Here is a 26,467-nt window from a genome sequence, read left to right as displayed (position 1 = left end):
AGTGTGAAATAAATAGATTGTCCACATCAGTGCTGAACTTAAAACTTGCGGAATCTTTACTGAAGATTTTCTGTATTTGCAATAAAGGTAACAGTCCAGATAACAGAGTCTATTGAAACAGCACAGCAGTGATTGACAGATACTTAGGACCGGAAAGTTCTCTTTAGCTTTAGAGGATTGTATTTGCATAGATCCACCAGATTTAGGGGTTTGATTGGGTCCGGAGATCTTGCTGAGGTAGCAGGGAATTGTGTGAACTATCCGTCTCTAGCGCAGGCTTAGGCCTAGTAATTTGTCTTGTAAGCTGCGGAGGTCCTACCTCATCCAGAGTCAGCAACCGAAGAGCAATGATGCTGCTTGCTTGGCAGCGCAGGAACAAGAGAGAGATCAAGATGGCGCAGCTCCCTTATATGGGCAGGGGCTGCCCATTTTGGATTGGTCCAATCAGCTGTCACTTACCGTTACATTGCATTGTGGGTGATCACATGTCATGAGAACCACCAAAGGTCCTTAAGCAAAAACCATAGAGTTCTGAACTAAGTCACGTGACCCGCAGGTGCTGCGACGCAAACAAGGCAAGAATCTTTAATAGACATATTTACATAAATATTAACTAAGGGGTGATGAGGGGCTAGCTAAGGTAGAGGACCCCCACTGTTCCTAGGACCTCACCACAAGGTAGCGTATGAAATACGGTACCGGGACACAATTGTGACATATTTTCGCAAAATCACCTGTGATTTTGTTGTTACTGTATCTGTCTGAGACAAAAACCAGACACATTTTTGTCTCAGACCTTCTATGTATTACATGGACAGCTATTTATTTGAATGGTTGCAAGGGCAAAAGGTGTAGTTAGTCCAATCTTTCCTGGCAAAATCTGCAGCTTGCTGGGTGTCTAGGGAGCATCTCCTATATTGTAGGGGTTGTCTGTTAGGAGAAATCTTATGAAATAGCTCCTTTTCTCACATATGATGCATAAACCTCTGCAGGAATGCACTGGGTAGTAGAGTGTTCTTAAACCTGGAGCTCTCAGGCTGTTGCAAAACTTCAACTTCACTTCGCTGTCAGTGCACAATGGGTGTTGTAGTACAGTTTAAGAAGATGAAAAGAATGCACTCACCCATCATAAACTTGCTTGCAGAACTTTATTCCATAGAAGCAACAGACAACGTACAGAGGGTAGATGCAGTGAAGCAACCTCGCGGCAACAAACTGTTTTCTGTGCCCAAGCGCACTGCCCAGGCCTATGCTATCTAATGTAATGTGTATATAATGTGCCTTTATGTACTGTTGTCATGTGATTGTAACCAAGGAAGGTACCAGTGACCATGTGACCTACAGGGTGACGTAAGGGACCCCTCCAGAGTCTCCCCCATATAAGCACTGGGTGTGTCTCTGAGTCTTTGCTGAGCTACAGTGAGGTCAAGTCCTGAGAGAGTGTCTGGTGTCCTAAGAAGGACCAAAGTCTACCACGCAGCCATGGATCCACAAGTCTACTGCCCCACAGGTGAAAGTCAAAATCTGGTAAGCTACAAACGGGGTGAGGTCTGTCATAGTCAGTCTCGGTCAAGTCAGTCCAAGTCATGTCTGTCTCAAGTCAGCATGGCTCTGCATCAAAAAATCCACTATAAGTCCCAGCAAGCCCTGTGGTCTCTGAAGTCACTGGTCACCTCCTTGGGCCTAGCCAAGCTGTATAGACTGTTACATCTGTCTGACTCAATAAAGCTGCCGTTGTTCCATAACTTGGCGTCTAAGTCATTATTTTCCCCTGTGCCTAGCCCAGGATCCAGCATTATACCTTCAGGTGGTGTAGAGATTAAGCCACGCCCTGGCATCACAAACACAAGGGGTTAATGCCATCTGCCCCTAGGGTAAATCCATCTGCCCTCATCAAACCCTCACCACAATCGCATCTACATACAGCAGGTAGATGCAGTGGAGCAACCTTGTGGCAACAGTGTGTTTCCTGTGCCCAAGCGCACTTCCTCGGGCCGCCGGCAGCCCTAGGAAGTGCACTTGGGTGCAGGAAACACTCTTGCCGCGAGGTTGCTCCCCTGCATCTACCCGCTGCACGTTGTCTGTTGCTTTTATGGAATAAAGTTATGCAAGCAAGTTTATAACAGGTGAGCGCATTCTTTTCATCTTCTTAAACTGTTCAGCATTTATGGACTGAGTTTATTCGGAATATCACCCCATATTAGGATTCCTCCTGGTGTGACCACGCCATTCAGTTAGCTGGACGTGTATCGCAGCTGGAGGTGCCGGACTGTCTCTACATTGTTTGGACAATGGGTGTTGTAGTTTTGCCACAGGTTGAGGTATAGGATGATCTTTTCACACACATATACATTAGTCTTATTCTCACTGTATTACAATATGTTCCTGGTCTAATGGTACAGGCTTATAAAATGCCACAAAGACACAATCTGATTTTCGCCTGTCACAAGACGACATTGCTGGGTCTGTAACTAATTGTACATTTGGATTTTTAGAAACATCCTAAAAGTAGAGGAGCGGCTAGGAAGCGGCCTGATCTAGTTTATTCTGGTTTTGCTGTTCAGACTTGGCACACGGTATACGTTACTAAACAGTTTAGCTGTTTCAAGTGAGGAAACATGAAGCCAACTCTACTTGGCAAGGATTTTACATGGACTGGGATGTGGTGGGAGGGGGAGTAGGGAGGTTGCAAGAGCAATAGTCAAATCTGTCGCTACAAACTTTAATACAACTTCAGATTGAGTTAGAATAAATTTCACTTGAGTATTAGGATAATTTATATAGGCGACCATTGTCTCGGTTATAAGCTTTTCACAATGCAGTTTGGTCAACGCCACCATATGTTTTACTAAAGGGTCTGAGAAAGTGATGGCATATCACACAAATCGGTCATCCCCTTCTGATCATTTTGGGTTGCCTGCTGATCTTCAAAATTAATGGTTGTAGCACCCATTTAGCCCCGTGGCTACTTTAAAGTTTATCCCGGACAATAGCACTTCTGGCCACCAGCTGCACAAGGTGCGATATCATGGGACTATTCATCCAACTATGGCCGCGTTCTCACGGCGGAAATTCTGCACGGAATTCCATATGAATTTTCTTTAACGGGATTCGGCATGGTCATTCACACAGCAGAATATCTGCTGCAGAAAGTTTGATGCTAAAATCCTGCTTTCCACCCTCCGGAAAAATAGAGGTCTGGTCTTAAATTTTTCCTTACTTCAGCTGCGGAATCTCATTGAAGTCAATGGGGATTAAATTTGTGCGAAATGTGTGGAAATTACGCAAATTGTGCAGAATTACGCCTGTATTCCATCTTTTTACCTGTGCTGCGGAATCATGCAGAAAGCATCTGGATTCCGCAGCACGGAATTCTGCAAAAACAAATGCAGACACGGAATTGATGCGGACATGCAGAATTTCCGCCGTGTGAATGCAGCCTATATTTGAGTTGTAGGACTAGGACTCTGTTTAGACAGTAGTAATGATGGCCAGAGATCAGTGGTGCCCGAGGACAACAGTGACTTGGATTCGATAAAGGTGTCCACTAGGCTGTACTGTAATCCCCACCTCTTCTCTGTAACCTAGCAGCCAAGAGGAAAGCCCCCATGGGCTCCAAAGCCTATATGGCTAATTTGGCACTCAATTTGGCTCTCCCTGTCCCTCCTCCCCCCCCCCCCCCCCTGCCTGTGTCACATGATTGAGACACTCTCATACACGTTCTAGGCGAGTTTGTCTTGATCACGTGACACAGAGCCAGGAAAGGATTCGCCAAGCGCAAACTTCCCCCGGCTCTATCTCCATATTGAAATGTCATCAGGACATGCCAAAAGTTTTGCATAGTGACAGGTACTCTAAACTCGGCGCTAAAGGGATCAATTAATGGACGCAGAGAATGATGCAACAAATTAAAAAATGTGCAATGTCAGATTCAAATTTTTTTTTAATACATCTTGGCAAAATATTAACTTTTCTAATACACTTTATAAAAATGAATCTTTTTATAGAAATCATAGCTTATAAAATAAATAAATAAAAAAAAAAAAGACCATTAGGGGTCCCCATACCATCCAGAACATAATCCTGTCCGGCTACAGTATCATCTTTGTCCCATCTGAAGCACAGGCTGGGACAAAGTCCAGTAAGTGAGGGTGGGACGAGCACTCCTCTGTGCCATCTGCTGTCCTGCCTATCAGACTGCAGTATGAAAACTGAGAGGAGGGGGTAACAGAGCAGCCTGCAGTGATTGGAAGAAGAGACCCAGCACATCACAGTAGACTCAGGGAGGAAGTGAATGTATCATGAGTGAGGGCAGGCTCGGTGCTTGCCTAGAACATGCCCCTTCTTGAGCAGTGGATGCCAGAATGAGTAAGCATTAGAAAAGAAGGATTTGTGAGCCAAACACAGAAGCTAGACAAAAGACACGTAAAGCTTCTGCACGACCTAGTGAGTAACATATAAAAGCATAATTTTTTTAAATTTAATATTAAGAAGTGCCCGCCTCCTTAGGCATTTGTTGCATCATTGGCTATCTGTGTGCCACAAATAGAAATGCATGCCAGCTTAAATCTGGGATTGTATAAAATTATAGTGCACCAACCGGGCTACAGGAGCCCACACCCCCTCCTGTTAAGCTACTTTTTAGAAAGCGACACAAGCAGTGCAAAAGAAAAAAAAAAGTTTAAAACTTTTTGGGCAAAATCATGCACATACATGTATGATTGGAAGTGTATAGTTCCGTATGTTTTTTTCCCCATTTTAGTAAAATTTTTGATTCACTAACAGTCATAGATAAAACAGTAAAATAACACATAAAACAAGTATAATATATCATTTTGGTATTTCTTTGTGAAATAACCTGTCCAGTACTGTGGCTTAATAAGTAATATCAATGGATGTCCTGCCAGGCGCCGTTGTTACTTAATCCTGCGCCATGCACTTGGGTTCAATTTAGTACAAACATCATGAGCATATCTCCGTGTCTTTCCCAGAATTGGGATCTCAGTACGTAAGCAAATTTTTTGGAGCCCACCCACTTATTATAGAACAGCTTTTTTTTTTTTTTTTGGCTGAAAAACTAGAATTGTTCTGCGGATTCCAATGAAAGATCCCTCTGAACATTTTACTTCTGAATAGCAGATGTTGTTTTCAGTCCGATTCAATCAAGATTCTAGGACAGTGGTCTCCAAACTGCGGACCTCCCGCTGTTGCAAAACTACAACTCCCAGCATGCCCGGACAGCCATTGGCTGTCCGGGCATGCTGGGAGTTGTAGTTTTGCAACAACAAACTCTAATCAACTGCTGTTGAAAAACCGATTCAGGTCCTACATAGTCCATGATATGTAGGTAAATTGTGCAGAATAGATTACCGCTAGAGATGAGCAAATTTACAGTAAATTCGGTTCGTCACGAACTTCTCGGCTCGGCAGTTGATGACTTATCCTGCATAAATCCTGCTTTCAGGTGCTCCGGTGGGCTGGAAAAGGTGGATACAGTCCTAGGAAAGAGTCTCCTAGGACTGTATCCACCTTTTCCAGCCCACCGGAGCACCTGATAGCTGAACTCATTTATGCAGGATAAGTCATCAACTGCCGAGCCGAGAAGTTTGTGACGAATCGAATTTACTGTAAATTCGCTCATCTCTAATTACCGCTAAAAATGGAATAAGTTATACATATTTTGGCAAGCACAGTCAACATACTGGGGTTTATACTGTAGTTTATCTCGTTTATATATTTGAGGATTCTTTCTCAGATGATTAACATTCACATAAAAACCCAACTATAATATGGATCTTCCTATACTTCTAGTATAGAACAGACCCAGTTGTAACAAGCACAACATCAACTACAAAATACAAATAACACGAGAACCTATTATTTAGACAGAATAAGAATTTTAACCTGTAGCATTCACAATCCTTTTGGCATGAATGGTCCCATGAGCCGTCCCCACATTCCAAGTCCCATCAGGTCGAGGTGTCAAGTCAGTTACTTCTGCTGGAAAGTATAACTGTGCCCCGTATTTTCTGGCCCCTGATGCAAGGGCCATAGTCAGGGAATAAGGGTCAATATGACCATCTCCAGGATTGTACAATCCAGCCAGGACCTGTAGTAAAAAAATTAAATAAAAAAAAAAAAAAGTCTGTCTTCTGCTAGTCCAAATTGTAACATATCCTACTAGATATATTGGGGATATTTATCAAAGTTGTCTATGTCCCGCATCAATATAGACCAAACTACAGAGGGTTAGGCTGGTCTATTGTGCGCCTAATTTATCAAATGGCGCACTGCTCTTGATAAATTCTTCACACAGACTTCATGATCTATGCTTTAGTCTATATTTAAACCTGCTCCAGTATGGTCTGACATTTCGGCGTACTTTCAGCCTATGCGACTTGTCGCTGAAAAGTCACTTTTGATAAATTCAGCACCAATGCGTTTTCCAATGCATTTCCGTCTAAAATAGACTTGCATGCATCATGTTCTAAAAATCCTCTAGAGCAAAAGTCGCAGAAAAGTCGCACATATTTAGACTGCGACTTTCTGTGCGACAAATTAAGACAGGAAAAAACAGTCTAAATCCTTTGATAAATCTCCCCCATTGCATGGTAAGTGAGATTAAATTGTCTACAATGGGAGATGTAGAAAAAAACATTGATATACAGTATTACTGATTTTCTAAAGCTTCCTATAGCATTTACATAAAGATCAATGTCACAATAATAGTAAAGAAAGTCCAAAGTGGTCCAAGGTGAAGATCCAGTCTAAAACCATAGTAAAAAAAACGGCATGATTAGAAATTCTCCCATCTAATGTTATTAATGGTATTGCTTACATTATAGAAAGAAACAAACTAATACTGTGAGTAGTCACTGGGCTACTGGAAACCTCTATACCATACACTGGTCAGCAGAATAAGGTTAGGACTACATTGTGACTTATCAAAGATCTACTAATTTATATATTTCAATGAAACATGGTACACATGTTATTTATATATCAGCTAAAAATATAATAGAATGAATTAACCCTAACCCATCATCATTTGTGAGAGTTAGGAATTTTGTCTTAAGTCCTATGCAAGTTTGAGGAACTTCCGATACCTTACTCCACAGGCTCTGTTCTGCATTTCCTGGTCAGTGTGTCAGTCTAGCTTGCAAGCCCTGCCCCTGTAAGCCCCGTACTTGTGCAAGCCCTGCCTCTTCTATTTACAGTCCTTTTTTTTGTTTAGGCTCAAGGCCGAAAACACAATTTTCACCTGAAACACCCACATCACTGATCATTTAACCACAATCTCTTCATTATAGCTCAGCCTCACCTTACTCCACAGATTTCACATTTCTGTTAAAGGGGTACTCCGCCTTAGGGGATAAGATGCCTGATGGCGGGGGTCCTGACGATCTCCCTGCTGCACCCGGTGTTCGTTTAATGCATCGGGTGCAGCACCAGAGGCTTATGATGTTAAGGCCACACCCCCTTAAGCCACACACCCTTAATGCAAGTCTATGTGAGGGGGTGTGACGGTCGTAATGTTGCGAGCCTTAGGTATTTAGGTATGCCCACTGGGTATATCAGAACCCTCTCTAACAATGCTGCTCCTCTTTGACTCACCAGCGCTCGAGTGAAGTGTCCCGCCTGCCCTCCCTGTTTGTTAATGATTGTATGTACTATTGTTATTGTGCTGCCGTGTGCCCTGTTGTGCATTGGTTTTTGTTACCCCTGTTATAAAAAAAAATTTTTAAATTGTTTTCTTTTCTTCTACTATGTATGTGCCGTATTGGCTGCTGTATTGCACTTTGGTCCTTTTTTTTCCCCGTGGTTTGTCTCTTTCCCCATTTTGTATTCTCGTTTTCTGTTGGCTTTGTCTTGAAGTCACGTAGGTTTTCTCTTGAAGCTGGCGTGGAGAGTAAAGACCTGGATGGAAAGGGCCGATGGCACACATGCCCGTCGGGTACCCAGCGGCTGGCATACCGCTTCGCCTGAATTAGTAGGTCAACCTGTATTGATAATATGTTTACGTTAACTGCAATGCAGATGTTATCTGGATATATATATAAAATAAATTGAAGAGGGAAGCAGCACTCCGAAAAAAAGGGGTGAAGTCGGTGCACGCAGACACGGTCCTTGGTCAGGGGTCCAAAAGTAGACCTTCCAGTGTCTAAACACTTCTCGGAATGCCAACATAAAGAGAGGGACTTGAGGTTTATGATCCTAGATCATATCCCACCCATGAAATGGGGAGGAGATAGGCAGGGCCGTCTAAAAAGACGTGAACTGCAATGGATTTATACTCTCAATTCACTGAGACCAGATGGTTTGAATGTGGACTTCAAAATTTCACATAGAGTTATGGGGAAATAAACATTATCTGTGACTTCTGGATGTGGTTATTGATCAACATTGGTGTATATAACACAAGTGATTATACATAATATATTGTAGAACCTATGGTTAGGTTAAAAAATGCTAATTAATTTTCTCTGTTCTTTCTCTTTTCTTGCAGTGCCTGTATGGGATATGATGGGTCACTCACCGTTTTGAATATCAACGTTAACTGTTTAGTGTAATTATTTGAATAAACATGATTATATGATTTTATGTTTGTGTGGTGATTTAGTTGGAAGCATGGGATAATATGATACTACACATAGTTTGCCATATATACTATTTATTATTTTTTTATTTTCCTCTTTTACTTTATTTTTGTATTATTTACTATGTATTTATTTATTTTTTTCATTTTTTTCATTTTTTTCTTTTTTTCATTTTTTGATTTCTTCATTTATATTTATTTGGTGATAGTAGTCTGTTACCAAGGACTACAGAGAAGGTCTCTAATGGACGCAGTTCCACAGTATGGATGCTATGAGCCCCTGGTATATGTGACCTGATATGGTCTATAGGAGCGCAATATATGTGAGCTGTGGTCCAGTGGTGTCCTCAGAATATGGTCTCCACTGGCCTGCGAGCCCTTAAGGCATTGGATGCTGACACTTCATTGTGCCTGTATCTGGTGCCGAAATTTAGCGCTCCGTATAATTGTGAATGTATGGGGCGATGTGCATGTATTGAAAGATATGTTGAGACCCTTCTTATTTACATTTCTTTCATTTTCGTTTATGTTGTTTTATCACAATTATACTTACCAATTAAGTTGTTGAACACTAGTAGCGGGTTTCCAAGGCAACGGGGACGCTACAACACAGGATCGAGGCTTGGAACGCTGTGCGCGTGCGCAGACGAATAAGCTCGAGTGTGACTGGCATTAGATGCGACGCGCAGTTGTTGTGACGTCTGTATACTATCCCATGCTTCCGATTTGAAACATACACAGTGGGTGCGCAAGCGCACTGGAAAATTACCCACGCTGATCATCTCCATTACGGCGGTGAGTGATGCCTCCCATACCAACTGCATGTTATTGTTTTTAATGCACTTTCACAACTGTTCTGATTGACTAATCAGGACCTTATTATGAATTTATGAAGTTTTGATACACTATGGCACAATGAGTATATTGTTCTATGTATATATGTGATGTAACACAATATGATTGAATTTTTATGCACACTATATATTTTTCTGATTTGATTTGTATTAATATTTACACATGATTAGTTAATTGTATTTTGAGTGGATATACCTATAAAACACGAAGCATGTGACACTTGTGTTAGGCTTGAGAAAGACCAGGAGAGCTGGTTGAAACGTCGCTGTAACATTCACCTATTTATGGAATAAATTTTTTCATTTTTTCACTTTATTTGGACTTGTGTGCTGCGGATTTATTCAAATTTTTATATATATATATATATATATATATATATATAAAATTATATAGTGTTATTAAATTAGCTGTGACCACCACCCAGCCCAGTTACAATGGAAACATGTGTTATGTCTTTATTGAGATAGAAAGGGGGAAAGCATATGGGTATGTTGATGGGAAAAGGGGTGTTCTATGCAGTCTGCTTATCATGTGCAAATCTGTGCAGCTGTTTTGGAGATTTTGGTCTCGTTGGTAATATGTGAATGCCTTGTTGGGCGAAATGGATGAGGGCCGCTGCAGTATGGGCAAGGCTTTCTTCCGCCCACTTTGGCCAATGTCACCGACCAGTCATGAATATTCATCACTGCTTCAATTTCACAGCATTATGGACGGGCCTGAGAAAGCATTGCTCATGGTGACCCTGGTGTCAGATTCTCTTTAACTATACAGCTATGGTCCAAAGCAATAAGTTGGACTGCAGCTGTCACTTAATAGTTAAAATTCTTAGCTTCTCCTATTTCTACATAATGTTTACTGTCAACTCCGAGGAGCTATCTTAGGTCAACCATTTGTATGGTGATATATATCGAATATCTTCATTGCTTATATTTATGTGTTGAATATAATTTTTTTTATTCTTTGTAATGTATACTTCCACTGTTCTATTCACTTGCTATTATGGTAAAAAAAAAATATATATACCGGTATTTGACAAAAAGAAAAAATCAATCAGTAGTGTTGCAAAAAAATGACAGCGTAGGTTAACCTGAGGCTGGGTCTCAGTAGCTTATATTATGTCAATGCACTGTAGTATTATATTCCTTCCACTTGTTCAAGGTCAAAAATTTTCCTAACAAAAAAGCAAAACCATCAAATATAAAACAAAAGCAAATCTTGAAGATACTGTAGCAGCATACTGGGGTGCAACAGCTGTTTAGAAAGGTGAAGTCCCACATATGTCAGTAAATAGTCTCGAGGGAAAGTCAGGGGGCTGAACCTGTTTGGCCGATTTTGACTAAAGGGGTATTCCCATCTTGTCATTTGGGTTTCCTGGCCCCCTCTGGCCTGTTTGCGGCTTCTGAAAGCCGAAAACATCCAAAGTGGGAGAGTAATGTAATTTGCGTAATTCCCATTGATGTTAATGAGAGCTGCACAATGGGCATAGCCCTCCGAGTGATCTTGTTTACGTGACACAACACAATTTGTGCAGCTTCCATTATAGTCAAATTGGGTAACTTGTCCATTTTCAACAGTTTTCGGCCTCCCAACCACCTATGGCAGCTGCAAACAGGCCCTGTAGCAGGCACACTGATTGGAAAACACTGACACATACCATACCATGGTAGTTCTGTCCACTGCCTAACCAATTCACAATATGACACCTCCTATTTAAAAAAAATGAAATGGTCTCTGTCATAATAAAAAACTTTTTATATGTTGTACATCTGGGCAAAACATTAACCTTTCTAATATACTTCTTAACATTTTTTTAATCTCCATTTTACAGAAATTGTGGTAAAAAAATAAATAAATAACCACTAGGGGTCGCCATACCATTCAGAACATACCTGGGCATTGTACGGCCCGCGGGCCACATACGGTCCTTTGATTGGCTCTGACCGGCCTGGGCTGACTGTCGGGCGTACAATGCTCCGGTCTGCACCAGCCTGTGCACTGAGCTCCCGTGTGATGACAGGAAGAGGGAGGGGGCGTGCACTCTCTCCCCTCCCCCACCTTCTCTCTGCCGTGCAGTCTTAGAACCTCGGAAGGCAGAGGAGAGGCCGTGTATCCTGTCTCCCACTCCGGCTGGGTGAGTGTTTCTGTGTTGTCTTCGTATATATGTGTCTTTGTGTTGTCTGTGTTTATATATGTATTTATAAGTGCCTGTCTCTGTATGTGTTGTCTGTGTCAGTGTTTGTGTGTGTGTGTGTGTGTGTGTGTGTGTGGGGGGGGGGTGGCGGTTGAGCTGCCTAATCTGGGGGACAACTATGCTCCGAATCTGGGGGACAACTATGCTGCCTAATCTGGGGGACAACTATGCTGCCTAATCTGGGGGACAACTATGCTGCCTAATCTGGGGGACAACTATGCTGCCTAATCTGGGGGACAACTATGCTGCCTAATCTGGGGGACAACTATGCTGCCTAATCTGGGGGACAACTATGCTGCCTAATCTGGGGGACAACTATGCTGCCTAATCTGGGGGGAAACTACCCGGCCCTTCACAATTTTCTAGTTTGTAATGTGGCCCCATGGAAAAAATAATTGCCCACCCCTGATTCAGAACATAATCATACCTGGCTGCATCATCATCATCATCTTTGTCTCAGCTGAAGCAAAGGCACAAATTAGTGAGGTTGGGACTAGCACTTCTCTATGCTCACTCCCGTCCTATCAGACTGCAGCATGAAAACAGAGAGGAGGGGGTCTAGAGCAGCCTGCAGTGATTGGATGAGAGACACAGTACAGCACAGCAGACTCAGAACATAAGTGAATGCATGGTGAGGGAGGGCGGCTCAGTTCTTGCCTCCTTCCTGAGCAGTGGATGTAAGAATTAGTAAGCGGCAGATCAGAGGAATTTGTGAGCCAAATACAGAAGCTAGACACATCATAAAGACATGTAAAGATGTAAAGCATTAAGTAACATATATAAGCATTATTTTTCTCTGGGATACGACAGCTACTCTTTAAACCCAGCAGTAAACTTTCCTGACGAGAGACAGATTATACTGTAATTGTATGTTTTGAAGGTACAGATCCTACAAGGAGATCCAAATATTCCCAGCATCAAATATAACTAAGCATATTATCATAACCAATATGGTGGTGAAATGCGTGTATAAAATATAACCTTTAATGATATCAAATAAAATCACCAAAAGTAATTGTGCTAGTGAAGATAAAAAAGAATTAAATTGATATAGCCCTCCTATGCTCAACGTATGGATTACGCAGCATAGGATGTGGATTGCTCCCAACGCGTTTCAACCTAAGTTAAAGGCATCATCAGGGGAGGCTTACGCAATCTTGGCTACAAATGTTATAATTGAAATTTGGCTCAGGTCAAAACAATATTTATTATGCCATAGATGACCCCGCCATAAGTTATAATCAATAAGCACTTTACTGGTGCTAGTTAGCACCACAGGGTAACACTGTATGTCCGGTCTCCTGTAAAAAAAGGGAAAAAGGAAAATACAGTCTCAGACATATATCCATATTGCATGATTAATGTGTACACATGCAATGCATGATAGCTACTCACGGCCTAGAACCAGATCCCGGCACCTAGAGAGAACAGTATACAATATAAATGTCACTCTATTGCCCTTTGGCATATCAGACCTGAAAAGCAAACATGGGGCCGCAAGCGGCTACTTACGATTATCCCTGTAGTTCGCGGCTTATCCGGTGCAGCGCGACACCCGCAGTGGCGGGGAGCTGTTAGTGATAGTTCAGCTACCGCGCGCTGACACCGGCAAAGCCGGCGTCTGACGTCATATCCTATCGGCTGGTGCATACGTCAGCCGACCGCACCCCCTGTGACGTAGCAGGGGGAGTGGTACTGGTACGCTGACAGCACTGAATGCCGAGCGGATATCTTAACTATTTCGTGACTTGTGCTGAATAACTTCACTGGGTGACAACTTTGTGAAGCATTATCCAGAGATTGAATCAGGGCTCTTGTAGTGACTGCTCGGGCCGTACTAGGTCTGCCTTCACATCAGGACACGATCATCTGCAGGTAGGGCACCAGATTTACCTTAAGTAGGCACAGGGTCCCTGGATGGAAGATGCCCACAGATGACCGGACACTGGCTAAAAAGACAGACCCATATTTGTTGTTAGCCCTCAAAAAATCATGCAGCCAGTATTGAATACGAAAGGTTATTAAGAGACCCATAAGCCAGATATTTCTCATGTATCCAGATGTGTTACATACACATAAAGTCGTGAGACACCACAGGAGGAGGAATTGGATAAATGACAGAATTATATAAATATGTACCAAAAAAGATGTACCAAAAAAAGGAGAAGATAATAAGTACAACTAGACCACAACTACTGCGTGCTTGTATGGTTATATTTTAAAGTTGGTTAATTATTGGCCCTAATATACCATAGATTTTATTGTTAGAGTGGGGGTCCCCACAGGGAATTCTGATATGGAATTGTGGTTGAGGGATAATGATATGGATATATGTCTGAGACTGTATTTTCCTTTTTCCCTTTTTTTACAGGAGACCGGACATACAGTGTTACCCTGTGGTGCTAACTAGCACCAGTAAAGTGCTTATTGATTATAACTTATGGCGGGGTCATCTATGGCATAATAAATATTGTTTTGACCTGAGCCAAATTTCAATTATAACATTTGTAGCCAAGATTGCGTAAGCATCCCCTGATGATGCCTTTAACTTAGGTTGAAACGCGTTGGGAGCAATCCACATCCTATGCTGCATAATCTATACGTTGAGCATAGGAGGGCTATATCAATTTAATTCTTTTTTATCTTCACTAGCACAATTACTTTTGCTGACGAGAGACAGATGCAGCTGTCTCATTCAGATTAATATATATATTTTTTTTTCATGATACAACACCTATAATAAGACCGTATAATAGAACAGCTGTTTTTATCACAAGGTTTGTGTCCATAGCTTTGCAAATGCAGTTCCAGAAAATGAAATCAAATGTTTGCACGCTAACCCGAGCATTGGTGGACACAATGGCATAACACTGACTTAGTGAGGTCTGGAGACTGCATACAAGTGTGACCATGCCTGCCTGCGGCATTAGATAATAGGTGCTGTAGGGTACAATGCCAGCTGAATATACATACATAGCGCTGGCCAATGCTCTGCGGAGATGAAGGACATTGAGCTATGTAAACAGGTTCAGGCTGTTCTTCCCACATGTCAGGAGCCCTGACATGACCTATACTTCTTTGTGATCTCAGTTTATCAAGTACTTTTTCTATTAAGAAATGGCTAATAACGTTCTATCCAATGTAATCGCTGCTCATTAACTAAGTTAATAGGCAAAATAATTTGCAATATGGGGTTTGTACTAGAGATGTCCCCATAACAGTATCGGTATTGGTTACCTTTTCCATGTTCAGCAGAGGAAACAGTTCATTCACTTTTTCTGGTCCGACTAAATACTGAGGATTTGGATGCCATCGACCCCTTGTCATTTGGTATTTTAGTTCATCCACCCGAGTAGGGGTTGAAGCTATTCTGATACTTCCGGGTTGGTGGAAGCCAACAGCCTTTAAATATAGAAAGAGAATTACTGTATATCCATACTCCTGAAATTCACAATCAACAGCATGCTTGAAGAAAAAGAACAAGAAGATATGGGTCATATACTGTGAGACAGTGACAGGAATAGTAGTTGGGATTTCAGGAAGTACATATCTCACCCAGGGAAAGCTGGGTGAGATATGGGAAATCCAGGAAATAGTTATAAATCCCTGCAGAGACATGTCAAAGTCTTTAACAAGCTAAGCCTTGTCATTGCACCTGGATTTTCATGGGATGAAAGGCAAGTTAAGTAGTGGGCCCTTTTATCCTCTTCCTGGGCCACCCCAGATTTTCAGGTTTGCCCCAAGTCAGCACAGGTGCTGAGGCTGACTGACTAATACTGCACTGGGGGGCTGTGAGGAACCCCTGATGAGAGTTGGAGTTCTGAGGTGGGCAGCCTCAAAAAAGGGGACATTTCTGGTGACTGTTTTGTTGGATGGCTCTTAGTAAGCCATCTGTATAGAAAGGGAAATTTTTTTAGATAGCACTCAACAAGCAGGATTTATATTGTGTTCTTTGTGCCTGAAGTAAAAAGCTTTATTTGTTTTGTTACTGAATAATAAAGACAGGAGAAGCCATGTTACTTCTGTGTCCGTTTCTCCTATTTTGCTGCTACTTGACTGGTTCTTTTGGGTTAATCTCCCAAAATATATACAAGGGATGTGAACAAAACATGGATGCGTTTAGGTGCATGTTATCGATCAAGCCACATGATAATAAAAGGACATACCAGACCAGGATGCTGCTGGGTCTGACTACACTTTTAAATATGTTTTAGTCTTCCAGGTACTGACCTGCTACTGACCACTGTTTTCTGGTGTGCCTTTTATGACTTTTTCCAATACATCTCTGTAATGGGCAACTGGCTGCTCTGCTTTAGCACCAGGGCTATCTACACATTGAGAACATTTGGGGCAATTTTTAATATGTAAAACGGACAAAAAAGTCAATTCAAAGGGGTACTCCGCCGGAAAACATCTAATCCCCTATCCAAAGGATAGGGGATAAGATGTCTGATCACGGGGGTCCCGATGCTGGGAACCCCCACGATCTCCGGGCCGGCAGTGGCCGCGCCCAGAACACAGAAGCTTGGAGCTTCTGTGTTTGTGACTTCATGCCATGCACCCTCCATTCATGTCGATGGGAGGGGGCATGACGGCTAGTACTTAGCTGTTACGCCTCCTCCCATAGACATGAATGGAGGGGGCGTGGCAGCTGTAGTCGTTAGTCATCCGGCATGGAGCAGAGTTCGCCCTGTGCACCGAATGACTGGGGTGCTGGAGTGGAGATCGTGGGATCCCAGCAATTTGACATCTTATCCTCTATCCTCTGGATAGGGGATAAAATGTTTTCCGTCTGAGTACCCCTTTACCGTCTCATAAATCATCAAAAATAAGGGTGTTTTTTTAATCAATTAATCCCAATAAACATTCACGATCCGTGAATGATTCACAATGCTAGTGCAAAGATACACGTGTAATAGAACACTCTTTTCATTGCAATACTGCTAGAGAGAAAAATAGAGGTTCTTAGCTTACCATTTGGCCAAATAGTGTGTACCATCGCACCACGATAAGGTCCCCTCAGGCTGACCAATTTTAGCTTTTTATGTTAAAAATGTGGAGGGAGTGGTTGCCTCCATCTTGGTTTGTGCACTCCACCCATTCCACTAGGTGTTTTTAAGTAGAGAATAGCTGGATCTTACATGCCCAGAAATTGTAGGCTTTGGGCTAGCCCAAGAGAGGCATATCTATAGTGTATGGTCCGTCCCAAATGAGGTCACCTTATCGTGGAGAGATGGTACACACTATTTGGCCAAATGGTAAGCTAAGAACATCTATTTTTCTCTATAGCAGTATTGCAATAAAACAAATGTTGTATTAGGGCTAGCAGTGTGCTGCTGTAATTCTTTTGTTTGTACTTGTAGTTCGGCTGCAGCAGCTTATACCTGTGTACTTGATATATAATAGTTGTGTGGGATGTGCTGACCAATTTTTGCTTTTAATGATTCACAATCTCTGTTTTCAAAAGAGATAAAAAAAGTGTTTTAGACATTTTTCAGCTTAAAATACAGACCAAAAACTGTGCAAGAGGAGGGTCTACTGAAGGAAATTTTTACATAAGATCAGATTAAACAAATATATTTTACAGATGTGTCCATCCTTAGTTCAGTGTGTGATTGGCTAAGAACAATCTCCCAGTTTTCAGCACTAAAGGGAGCATGACTTATCAGTGCAGGGCAGAAACTACATGGCCTGTGTCTCTCAGGAGGTTGGGGGCTGCTTTCAAAAAGGGGCTTGGACAGAGAGAGTGGATGGCTGGATGATGCCATTCCCTCACTCCCTGCATGTAAGTGATAACCAAAAGTGGGAAAACTGCTCTATATAGCTAATAAATAATATAAAGACAATAAAATAGGTTGATGAGCGGGAAAGCCTGGGCTATGGGTTTAGTTCCCCAGAGTAATCCTTTAATCTTTCTTGAAGATCATGAAGCTGTACAATTTGTCCTGATACCAATTCAATACTATCCTGCACCGTCCGGTTAAAAAACAAACAAAAAAAAAACGTTTTTTTTTTAAAGGGATCCTATAGGTGGTAACAACTACATTAGCGTGGTCTAAAGTGATAGGAGGTGCTCAACCCCAAGTGCAGTTGTGCATCTATGTTGGAGTGGAGGACCTGCACTTGTGGACCACAACCTCACACTGGAGGTAACCGGGGGAGCAGTCTACAAGTCGGACCTAAGGCTGCTGTAATTTGGCTCCTGGCTTTGCTCATCTGGCACAGGTAAGCTATTGTTAGGTCCTGCACCATTTGAGAAACCTTGGCGTGGTGTGTGGTCTCAGGTATTTCCTTCATATAAGGATATACTGGCTAATGTCTCAATTTTACATCAGTTTTGAGGGTTAGCCAATGTCATTGTTTACATCTACCACAGGAGTGAAACCATATTGTGGTCCACAAGTGCAGGTCCTCCACTCCAACGTAGCTGCACAACTGCACTTGGGGGTTGAGCACCTCCTATCACTTTAGACCATGCTAATGTAGTTTTTTAATGTCTAAATTATGTAATACGTATCCACATACACATTTATCTGGTGTAGGATGTCATTGTGGTACTTGTGACCATCTGCAGGCATCCTCCATTGTATGCATTTTATGCTGGGGATCGCCCATAGCAACGGATCACAAGTGCAGGACCTCCACCCCAGCGTAGGTGCACAACTGCACTTGGAGTTGAGGGTCTCCTGCCATGACCACGTTAAAGTTTAATGTAAGCCGGGATCCTATAGGTTATAGATATATGGCAGGAATCTGAGTCATCTGTTACTGTAATACTAAGAGTGCGTTCACATGGAAAAGTTCTGCGCGGACATTCCATTCGTGGACATCCCCAATCTCATATAATGGCATGTCCAAGAGGATTCTGTGGAAAAAATGAACATGTTCCAGAATTGTAATTTTCACAATAGAATTGTCCATAGCCGAAATTCTGCAATTTGCACAATGTAGCGGCAACCCATTGAAGACAATGGAAGGCTGCTGCACCTGAAATTTTAAGCAATATTTTTTCGGCTCAATTCCGCTTGATAATTGCGTCATGTGAATGTTCCCTTAAAGAAAAAGGGAGGAAAATCAATTGCAAAATGCTCTGGGGTTTTTCCATGGCATTCAACATGACCAGAGGCTTTAAAGCCCAATATGTGCATTAACACCCTTAATAATATTAAATCGTGATTTCAATACGAATGTTCAACTTACCTGTCCTGTCTCTTCTTCCAAGTCTTCATACAGCTTGATACTGTTATAATGAATTTTTTTAAGGTTAATCCCAGGATGAAAATATGTTGTTAGCCCAGCCTGTAAATGAATAGCTTCCATTATTGTGAGTCTTTTGAATATATCTATAAGGTTCTCAAGTTTTCCAGTTAGCATTAGTTATCATTGAATAAATACAAGAATCTGTTCATTAAAAGTTTTGTCCAGGATTAGAAAAACCATGGTGCTTTTCTTTACGAAACAGTGCCACATATGATGAAAAGGTTGTGTGGGGTGTAGCATGTTTTTCTGGACATAAGGTTATGCTGAAACGGCAGTATTTTTGCAGAATGTCTGCGTGGAAAATGTCTTGTGGACAAACAGCAGGAACGGCAGAAAATTCTGGTGCTAGGACCTCTCAGTAATGTGCCATCTCCATAGACGGCAATGCATTTCCGAGCGGATTCCGCAGAAAGAACTGACCAGCCAATTCTTTTTGCAGAGGCCAAAATCAGGATTTCTGCTGCAGAAATTCTCCTGTCTAAAAACAATGTGACTCTGCTGAAACAGAATTTACAAGCAGGATTTTTCAATTGGATTCTGCTCGGAAATTTCACCATGTGAATATGGCCTAACACTGCATGCACTATGAGGTTCTCATATGCAATTTTATTTTTGGAACAGGGAAGTAACACTTACTGCATGCCATGTAGATCCAGCTGTAAGCTCTGATTTCTCCAGTAATACCACATCCTTCATGCCAGCTTTGGCTAGGTGATATGCCAGGCTCACCCCCACGCATCCACCGCCAATAATAACTGTCTCTGCAGTGTCCTTCCATCTCTTTCCCAGAACAGAAGATGTGCTTTCCGCATTGCTATCATAATAAAAAAAAAGAAATAGCTTTTATATGTTATTACATTATATCCGTTATGATCTTCTCAGACATTACTGGTAAGGGGCGGACTGACCAGCCGGTCCATTCGAACGTGGTCCGAGGGCCCATCCGGGTAAAGGGCCCGCCACTGCTACTGGGGATCCAGGACACTCGTCCCGGATCCCCAAGCTCACGCATATACAGCTGAAAAGCCTCTTCTGTGTGTGAGACACATCTGCGGCCTACACAGATAGGAGATGTGACCTCCGCTCCTGCTGCGTAGTGCAGGCACCGATGACATCACTCATCAGCACCTGCACTGTGGAGGATGGAAGACATGGCCCCCTGCAGCACTCCGGAGAAGATCGATGTGTGGGACATAATACGCTGAGCAAAAAAATAGTTTTTTCATCCTTCGGGAGAGGGGAGAGGGGGTGTTGGGGGCGTGAGGTGGAGGCAGTGGCATATCTAGTATGGCAGGGGGCAATTGCCTACCTAATGTGGGGAAACTGCTGCATACCTAATGTGTGGAAACTGATGCATGCATAATGTGTGGGAACTGCTGCCTACCCAATGTGGGGGAACTGCTGCCTACCCAATGTGGGGGAACTACTGTCTAACTAATGTGAGGGACTTTTGCCTACCTAATGTGGGGAAACTGCTGCCTACCTGGGGGACACTACCTACCTGGGGGCATAACCTACCTGTAAGTTCCATAAGCATCACCTTATTTTCTGTCCGCCAACACAAAATAGTGCCCCCCCCCCCCCAGACTAGAATCTGGTTCAGCCACTGGATAGAGAAGGACGCCGGCTACCTACTTGACAAACTACCCAGCTACTTAACTTTATACCTGGCTATCTAACTACCTACATACCTGGATACCCAACTACCCACATACCTGGCCTACATACCTGGCTGCTTAACTACCTTCATACTTGGCTACTAGACTACATACCTGGCTACCTACCTATGTACATACCTGGCCTACATACATGGCTGCCTAACTACCTGCCTTCATACCTGGCAATATAACTACCTGGCTACAGAACTACCTACCTACATACCTAGTTACCTTACTTCCCAGCTACCTACCTACATACCTGGCTACCTAAATTGCTACCTACATACCTGGCTACCTAGCTAGCTTCCTTGATACCTACATACCTGGCTGCCTAATTACCTAGCTAGCTACCTAACTACATGCCTTGCTACCTGCCTACATATCTGACTTCCTTATCTACCTACCTACCTACCTACCTGGCTACCTACTTGCAGAACACCAAGGATGACAAGGATCAACATTGCGGTCTGATCCGAACAGAGAAGAAAAGGAAATAGGATGCCCCAATCAGGAAAGACGTAATTGTAAGTCCCTAAATGTAACTGTAATCACTTATATGGTATACAGATCCTGTGTACAGCTGATATCTACCACCATATGGTCCTTTATATAATCACTGATATGGTATACAGATTCTGTATACAGCTGATATCTACTGCCATATGGTCCTGTATATAATCACTTCTATAGTATACAGATCCTGTGTACAGCTAGAATTTACCTCTATATGGTAACTGTAAGGGGGAAAACTGGTCTGTGTATAGTGGTTTTATTCAGTACAGTATGGTGGTATTATCCAGTTATGTGGTGGTATCAGGGCTGCCATCAGAAATTTTGGGGCCCCTTACACAGGTGAAGGCCTGTGCCCCCTAGGTGGCCTTCCCCCAAGTCTGCCCCAGGGACCACCCACCCAATAAATTTTTCTAATTATGTACTTTTAATTAGATTACAGCAGAGGGCAGTGCAGTAAAACACTGTGCTGCAAAGTATATAACTGCGCCACACTCTGCTATGATCAAATATATCCTATTCTGGATACTGTAAAACTTCCCAAAAAATTTGTGAATATTCACACATACTGGGGGAGATGTCTATAGCAACCAATCAGGTGGCTTCTATAATTTAAAGAAAGCCTTTGAAAAATAAATAGAAGCAATCTGATTGTTGCTATGGGCAACTACATCACTTTTCCTCTCTACAGGTTCTGATAAATCTCCCCCACTGACCATACAGAGGTAGAATCCAGGAAGTGTCTGCTGACAGTATAGGTGATTACAAAAACATGACTCACAGGCGACGTCTTCTCTGATCGGAGTCGTTCAGGTTTCCTTTCCTTCTCCATCTGGCCTGAACCTCCATGAAGATGGACTTGTCTCTGCAGAACCTTATGGACACATGTGATGTCCCAGTACAGGACATGGTCCTGCACTACACTTAGGACCTGTCAGGTTGAGTCCCTCTGTGACCTGGGGGCATTCCTGTGAGATGTTACATGTTATGTTATCACATGTTACCCAGAGAGCACCAGTAAAACACATGACCTGCAACTTGACCTATGGGCTTTTAGTTCCTTTATAAGGAAGGGAGGTGCTGCAAACTGCCTCTTTTGCTCTGTCTGCTGAGGACAGCAAAGCACAGACCTCCGATCCTGTGTCCAGTACATCTGGAGGCCACAAAGCCTGGACACTAGCAACATTGTCAGTAAGTCATCTCATCTATGTCTGCTTTCTCTACTAAAGTCAAGACACTGATCAAGTCTATTCTAGTCTGCGTGGCTGAACTAAAGTCTATTACAATAACTACAAGTCCCAGCAAGCTGCATGGCCCTTTCCGTGTTACTGGTCGACTCTCTGGGATTCATGGCCGAGCTGTATAGACTATAACAACTGTCTGACCTCAGTAAAGCCTCCGTTAAACCATAACCTGGTCATGGACTCTCATTTCACCGCCTAGCCATTGGGATAGCGGAGATATCGGTTGGGTGGTTCCCGATACCCAAAAAAATCACTCTGGCGTCACAAACATTAGGGCTTAATAACACCTTGCCCCTGGGATTAATACCATCTGCCCCATTCACCTACACCGCTGCACCCTGTGGTCCCACCATTCACCATGGCTCACTACAACTTTGGCGTCGCGAACAGGATACGGGTGTTTGCCTTAACCACTAAACCACCATCAAGTCACCGTTATCAAGATATGGGTGTGTGCCATAAGCAATATACCGCAAGTCCTCCCCCCCAGTCTGAATTGTGTCCAAGTGTTACTAAAATGTGTCTTTACCATGGCGCTGAAAAAGTAAAGGGTGAAGAAAACTGTATTGTCTGATTGGAAGAAGTCTGCAAGAGTTAAACCAACTATGTGCAAAGTCAGGTCGGAGGCTATGTTGCACGCAGTAATTTTTGCTGTACCTGCAAGGGTTCATCTGATGGTCGAGAAGCACCTGAAAGGTTCCCGCCAGAGCCAGCATCCCGCCCCCGGGCGTGAAGATCATGTTGTAGTGTCCAGTCCGAAGTGGAACTTGAAAAGGTCCACCCCTTGTTGCCAGGGGGCCATGAATGAACAGAATGCACCGCTGAGTCGTTTCCAGTCCCAGGCCCCGCTGATGACGTCCTTCCGGCCGGCGGCCATCTTGTTGGAGACCGATATAAAAGGCGACGTGGAACTCGACCTCTTCAGTCTCCAGGAAGCGCTGGCAAGGAGCAAGAAGATGGGGGAGTTGCAGCATTCCACGTGTGCCGGGAGTCCCAAGATGGAACTGGAGCCCGTTGCCAAGGGGACCAAAGCAGGAAGATCCCTGGACGCAGCCATGCAACGAATCCCGGTGGCTGTGCCCGGCTTCATAAGTCCTGGTCCAGTACCTGCTGCAGCGCAGACTCTGCAAATGCCGACAGCTGGAAGTAGTAAGTCGCTGATACCGGGGGACCCCTGTATTCACCCAAAAGACTCACACCCTAGGGGGAAAGCACTAGAAGAGGGGTCCCACCTAGTCCAATCCAGGCTGCTGCAGCCCCAATGACCCAGGCCGCTGCAGCCCCACACTAGGCTATCAAGGGGTCCAGCCATAAGAAGAAAATGGTGGGCCAAAATTGAAGCACATGCTGCCGTGCCAACGGCAGATGGTGACCTTCTCTGTCTCAGCTGCATTGCATCCGTAAAGAAGCGCAACAATCAGTGCAAGAAGACATCCCATGACAGTATCAACAAGTCTGTCAGCTCTGCAAAAAGATGATGGAAATCCTGAGCCGAGAGGTGCAAATAAATGTCCTGAAGGAAGTTGTTAAACTGATTCCAGGCAGCATAGGCCTAAACATTGAAAAGGCCTGTCAATCTACCTACCCTCTCCAAAATGTCTATGTTCGTAAAGTCAAAATGCTGACACAATTGCCTGGGGACCTGAACCGGCCCACTCTAGCAGTCACAGAGCTGAGACCGGGTCTATAGCCCACCACAGGTGTACCCGAGGGTCTTGCCATGGCTCCACCATACTTGTCCAAGCCAAAAGATCCCTCAGCGATGGATCTCCAGAATCTACGTCAAGGGTCCTGTACAGATGTGCCCAGGCCTACTCCTATGAGTGAGGAGGTTTGGCCTAACCAGCGGGCACCAACAAAAGAACCCAGACTACTCCAGCTGTTAAGGAGGTGTGGCCTAACTTGCGCGTACCAACTCAAGTGTCTCGGCCTACTCCTGCAGTAGCAGAGGTTTGGCAGGGTCAGCAGGCACCAACAGAACCTGTGTCCAGTACACCTGGAGGCCACAAAGCCTGTTAGTAAGTCATCTCATCTATGTCTGCTGTCTCTACTAAAGTCAAGATACTGATCAAGTCTATTCTAGTCTGCGTGGCTGAACTAAAGTCTATTAAAATAACTACAAGTCCCAGCAAGCTGCACGGCCCTTTCCATCTTACTGGTCTAATCTCTGGGATTCTGGCCCAGCTATAGAGACAATAACAACTGTCTGACCTCAGTAAAGCCCCGTTAAACGATAACCTGGTCGTGGACTCTCATTTCACTGCTTAGCCATTGGGATAGCGGAGATATCATTTGGGTGGTTCCTGATACCCAAAATCCACTCTGGCCTCACAAACATTTGGGGGTCATAACACCTTGCCCCTGGGGTTAATACCATCTGCCCCATCCACCTACACCGCTGCACCCCGTGGTCCCGCCATTCACTGTGGCTCACCACACACACATTTTAGGCTCCTTTCTAAAGCACCATGCCCACCTCTATTCACATGCCCCATCAATATTGCCTCACATAGTAATAGTGTTCATTTTGAATCCCCATACACAGATACAGCCCTCACACATGGGCGCACAGCCCCTATACACATCCCCCCCACACACACAGCCCCTATACACACCCCCCCCACACACATACACAGCACCCACACATACATACACAGCCCCCCAATATACACATACACAGCCCCATATATATATGTATGTGGTGAACCAGGAGAGTTGTTGTGTCTGGGGTGTTGCGGTGATGTAAGTGAGGGGTCTGGTGGTATTAACCCTTGGATGTCGTGATGCCAGGGTGAAGTTTGCTTAGTGTTAATGATCTTACTGCCAACCGTCCCAGAAATGGTAGGAAAAATAACGGAATGTCCACAGCAGACGTTATGAATAAACTGAAGAACTTTACTTGAAGATTTTATGCAACAGTCTCTATACATAACAGTCTCTTAAGAGGCAACCGGAATGCAGGTTCCTCACAGGTTTAGCTGGGACTTTAAAGCAATGAGCTTTGATGCAGGCCACTGTGCTACTAATTATAATATTCTAGCTGGTAATAGTCACACAGGATTTACATAGTTACATAGTTACATAGTTACAGGATCAGAGGGGGGATAATTTCAGTCCCCTCCTGATCCTCCCATTTTAATTGACACCCCCCTGATTCAGGTCAATTAAAATGGCACAGAGGGATCAGGGTGGTCCAATTTGATTAATTAACTCCAACAATACCTTACCCCACCATACTATGCATTTTCATTTGACCCCTTCCTTTATTTACCCTTTGGCGGTCTAGAGAGCTGTCTGTACCTCACTGGAGGCAGCTTCTCTTGCAGGCAGTCTGTTGGCGCCGGCGGCATTTCTGTTAGGGCGGCATTGATAGCGAGGCGTGACGTCCTCGGCGCTCACTGATTTAAAGTGGCTGCAGCGCTGCTAATTTTATTCTGGCCGGGGTGGGCTCTCATTACTGAAAAATACTGGCCACTGCATGACCATTATTTTTCATATTAAATTACCTGCAGCAAATTAGAAATACCGGCTGGGTGCCAACCCTACATACAGTGCATAGTGAAAGTATTCGGCCCCCTTGAACTTTTTGACCTTTTGCCACATTTCAGGCTTCAAACATAAATATATATAAAACTGTAATTTTTTGTGAAGAATCAACAACAAGTGGGACACAATCATGAAGTGGAACGAAATTTATTGGATATTTCAAACTTTGTTAACAAATAAAAACCGTAAATATTAGGCGTGCAAAATTATTCAGCCCCTTTACTTTCAATGCAGCAAACTCTCTCCAGAAGTTCAGTGAGGATCTGTGAATGATCCAATGTTGACCCAAATGACTAATGATGATAAATAGAATCCACCTGTGTGTAATCAAGTCTCCGTATAAATGCACCTGCACTGTGATAGTCTCAGAGGTCCGTTTAAAGCGCAGAGAGCATCATGAAGAACATGGAACACGCCGGGCAGGTCTGAGATACTGTTGTGGAGAAGTTTAAAGCTGGATTTGGATACAGTAAGATTTCCCAAGCTTTAAACATCCCAAGGAGCACTGTGCAAGCGATAATATTAAAATGGAAGGAGTATCAGACCACTGCAAATCTACGAAGACCTGGCCGTCCCTCTAAACTTTCAGCTCATACAAGGAGAAGAC

The 26,467-nt window shown here is 43.4% G+C and overlaps 1 protein-coding gene across 1 annotated transcript in view; it reads right to left on the bottom strand.

The window, feature by feature from the left end:
* DMGDH (dimethylglycine dehydrogenase) overlaps positions 1-26,467 on the bottom strand; it is a 63,234-nt gene that overhangs the window by 29,429 nt on the left and 7,338 nt on the right. Inside the window, exons 2-5 of the mRNA XM_056541607.1 lie at positions 19,539-19,716; positions 18,843-18,941; positions 14,880-15,044; positions 5,905-6,109 (exon numbers count right to left, since the gene is read on the bottom strand). Of these exons, the coding sequence (XP_056397582.1) occupies positions 5,905-6,109; positions 14,880-15,044; positions 18,843-18,941; positions 19,539-19,716 (647 nt within the window). The remainder of the gene's footprint in view (positions 1-5,904; positions 6,110-14,879; positions 15,045-18,842; positions 18,942-19,538; positions 19,717-26,467) is intronic.

The sequence above is a fragment of the Hyla sarda genome, chromosome 1, assembly GCF_029499605.1.
Source record: "Hyla sarda isolate aHylSar1 chromosome 1, aHylSar1.hap1, whole genome shotgun sequence".
In the NCBI taxonomy this organism is placed as follows: Eukaryota; Metazoa; Chordata; class Amphibia; order Anura; family Hylidae; genus Hyla; species Hyla sarda.
Note: the sequence above shows the minus strand (reverse complement) of the source record. Positions and strands in the feature narration are given on the sequence as shown.